The 2,500-nt window shown below is 40.9% G+C and overlaps 1 protein-coding gene across 1 annotated transcript in view; it reads right to left on the bottom strand.

Moving 5' to 3' along the window:
- Window positions 1-2,500, bottom strand: part of LOC122262299 (dipeptidase 1-like) — a 65,945-nt gene that overhangs the window by 42,089 nt on the left and 21,356 nt on the right. Inside the window, exon 5 of the mRNA XM_086548575.1 lies at window positions 1,369-1,545. Within this exon, the coding sequence (XP_086404701.1) occupies window positions 1,369-1,545 (177 nt within the window). The remainder of the gene's footprint in view (window positions 1-1,368; window positions 1,546-2,500) is intronic.

Genomic DNA, 2,500 nt, shown 5'->3' with positions numbered 1-2,500 from the left:
CATGTTATGTTAGTTTTGCATTGTAGATTGCAAAAATACAACCCCTTTTATGCGGATTGAATTAGCATAGATGGCAGTGATTATCTATGTATCTCTGCGCCAGATCCTACTAGAATATTCTTATTCCCTAACCAAGCCTATTCATGTTGGGCCACAGGGACACCCGTGTTTCATGTTATGACGTCATGACTGTTTCAACGGACAAGGGAACCCGGCTGTTCTCATCTCCTCCCTGGGTAATCTGGACGTTGGCTCTTCTCTCGGAAACTCATCCACCCTTTGACGTTATTTTATTCATTCGTCAATTTTTTCCGTCTTTTATTCATGTTGTATTCATTAATGGTTTTGTTGGGTATTCGTGTGATCTGATTTTAACGTAGCAAAGCAATCTATCTATCAATCTATCAATTTATCTATCAAGTAATAGAATAGTTCAATTTAATCTTAGATTAGATTCAAATAGTTTCGTCTCACATTAGTGTTTCGTACTTCGCACATATACAGACTGCAGTTAAAACAAAATACAAACCAGGTATTTAGTTTATTATATGTAATTAATTTAGTCAATTATATGTAATTAATTCAGTCAATTGAGCTATCTATTCTCACCAAAATGGCTTTTATTAATTTATAAACACATATTGTATATCTTACTAACTATTAATGATGCTCATTCGACTTTCTGTTCGACCTGCAAAGCCATTCGCAAACTCTGATGCTGGGCTTTTAAATTGTCTACAACTGTGTATTTTGTTTACTGAATGTTTTCACATTCTGTAAACCCGCCCCCCCCCCCCACCGCCCTCCATACTCACCACCTGTCTCAGGATGTCGTCGGGCACGTTCCTCGGGTTCTTGCAGATGGCGTCCCCTCCCCCTCCCCCTCCCCCCTCCCATACTCCCCAACCCCACCTCCCCACATTCACTACCCCCACCTGCCCATCCCCCTCCCCCCTCCCATACTCCCCCCTCCCATCCCTATCCCCTCCCATCCCACCTCCCCTGTCCCCTCCCCCAACCGCCCTCCATACTCACCACCTGTCTCAGGATGTCGTCGGGCACGTTCCTCGGGTTCTTGCAGATGGCGTCCCCTCCCCCTCCCCCCTCCCATACTCCCCATCCCTATCCCCCACCTCCCCCCTCCCCCTCCCACACTCCCCCATCCCCTCTCCATATCCCCCATCCCACCTCCCCCTCCCCCTCCCATCCCCCATCCCACTTCCCCTGTCCCCCCCCCCCTACCGCCCTCCATACTCACCACCCATCCCTATCCCCCTCCCCCCTCCCATACTCCCCCATCCCACCTCCCCTGTCCCCTCCTCCTCCCCCACCCCACCCCCCCACCCCCCAACCGCCCTCCATACTCACCACCTGTCTGAGGATGTCGTCGGGCACGTTCCTCGGGTTCTTGCAGATGGCGTAGACGGAGGAATGACTGAAGATAATGGGCGCCCGAGACACGTCAAGAGCAGCCTTCATGGTGGCTTGTGAGACGTGGCTTAGGTCCACCATGAGGCCGAGGCGGTTCATCTCTCGAACTACCGTCTGGAAAGGAAGGGGCTGGCTTAGGACCTGGCTTGGGTTTGGGTTTGGTTCTTTGGCTTGTTTTGTTTTGGTTTGATTTGATTGGTTTGTATCTTAATGTTGTTTTGTTCTATTTTTTTGTTTGTTTTATGTTGTTTTGTTTGTTTTGATTTTATTGGTTTATATCTTAATGTTGTTTTGTTTTATTTTTTTGTTTGTTTTATGTTGTTTTGTTTGTTTTGATTTTATTGGTTTATATCTTAATGTTGTTTTGTTTGTTTTATCTTTGTTTTTGTTTTTTTAGTTTTATGTTTTTTTTAGTTTTTAAATGTTTTAGCTTCTATATTTTTTATATCTTTATTTATTTATTTTTCTTTGTGATTTTATCTTATATTCTATTGTGTGTTTTATTTCTGCTTTATTTTATATTTCTATTTCATTTGTTTTATTTTTATCTTATTCATACTAATTTATTTATCACTTTCAGTTTTTTCTTCATTTGTTTTATTTTTGTATGGTATTTGTTTTAATTTTTACCTCATTTGTTTGATTTTTTTTGAAAATATATTTAATTTGTTTAATTTCTATTTGATTTATTTTAGGTTGATTATCATTAGCATGGTTGATTATATGTTTATCTATCAATTTGTTGTTCGTCCACACCATGCAACGACGTCTGCATGGTTTAGATTGTGGTTGATTCGGTTGATTTCGGCTGATTATCATTACTCTGGTGAATAGGTGTTGACTTTGGCCATTTGTTTATTATTTTTACGTTGGTTGATTGGCCAATTCTATCTATTTATTGTCGTTGGTTGCAAAGGAAGAGGTTTGCTGAGATTTTGGTTGTTTTGGATTGATTTTGGTTGATTCTCATTATTCTGGTTGAGTTGCTTTTGTTAGTGTTGTTGCTGTTGTTTTTGTTATCATTTTTATTTTGTTTTTTTGTTGTCATTTTTATCATCATAACTCTGGA

Source organism: Penaeus japonicus, unplaced genomic scaffold (assembly GCF_977035675.1).
Source record: "Penaeus japonicus unplaced genomic scaffold, GWHDUDI00000001_assembly GWHDUDI00000021, whole genome shotgun sequence".
Taxonomy (NCBI): Eukaryota; Metazoa; Arthropoda; class Malacostraca; order Decapoda; family Penaeidae; genus Penaeus; species Penaeus japonicus.
This window is presented reverse-complemented; position numbering and strand designations above follow the sequence as displayed.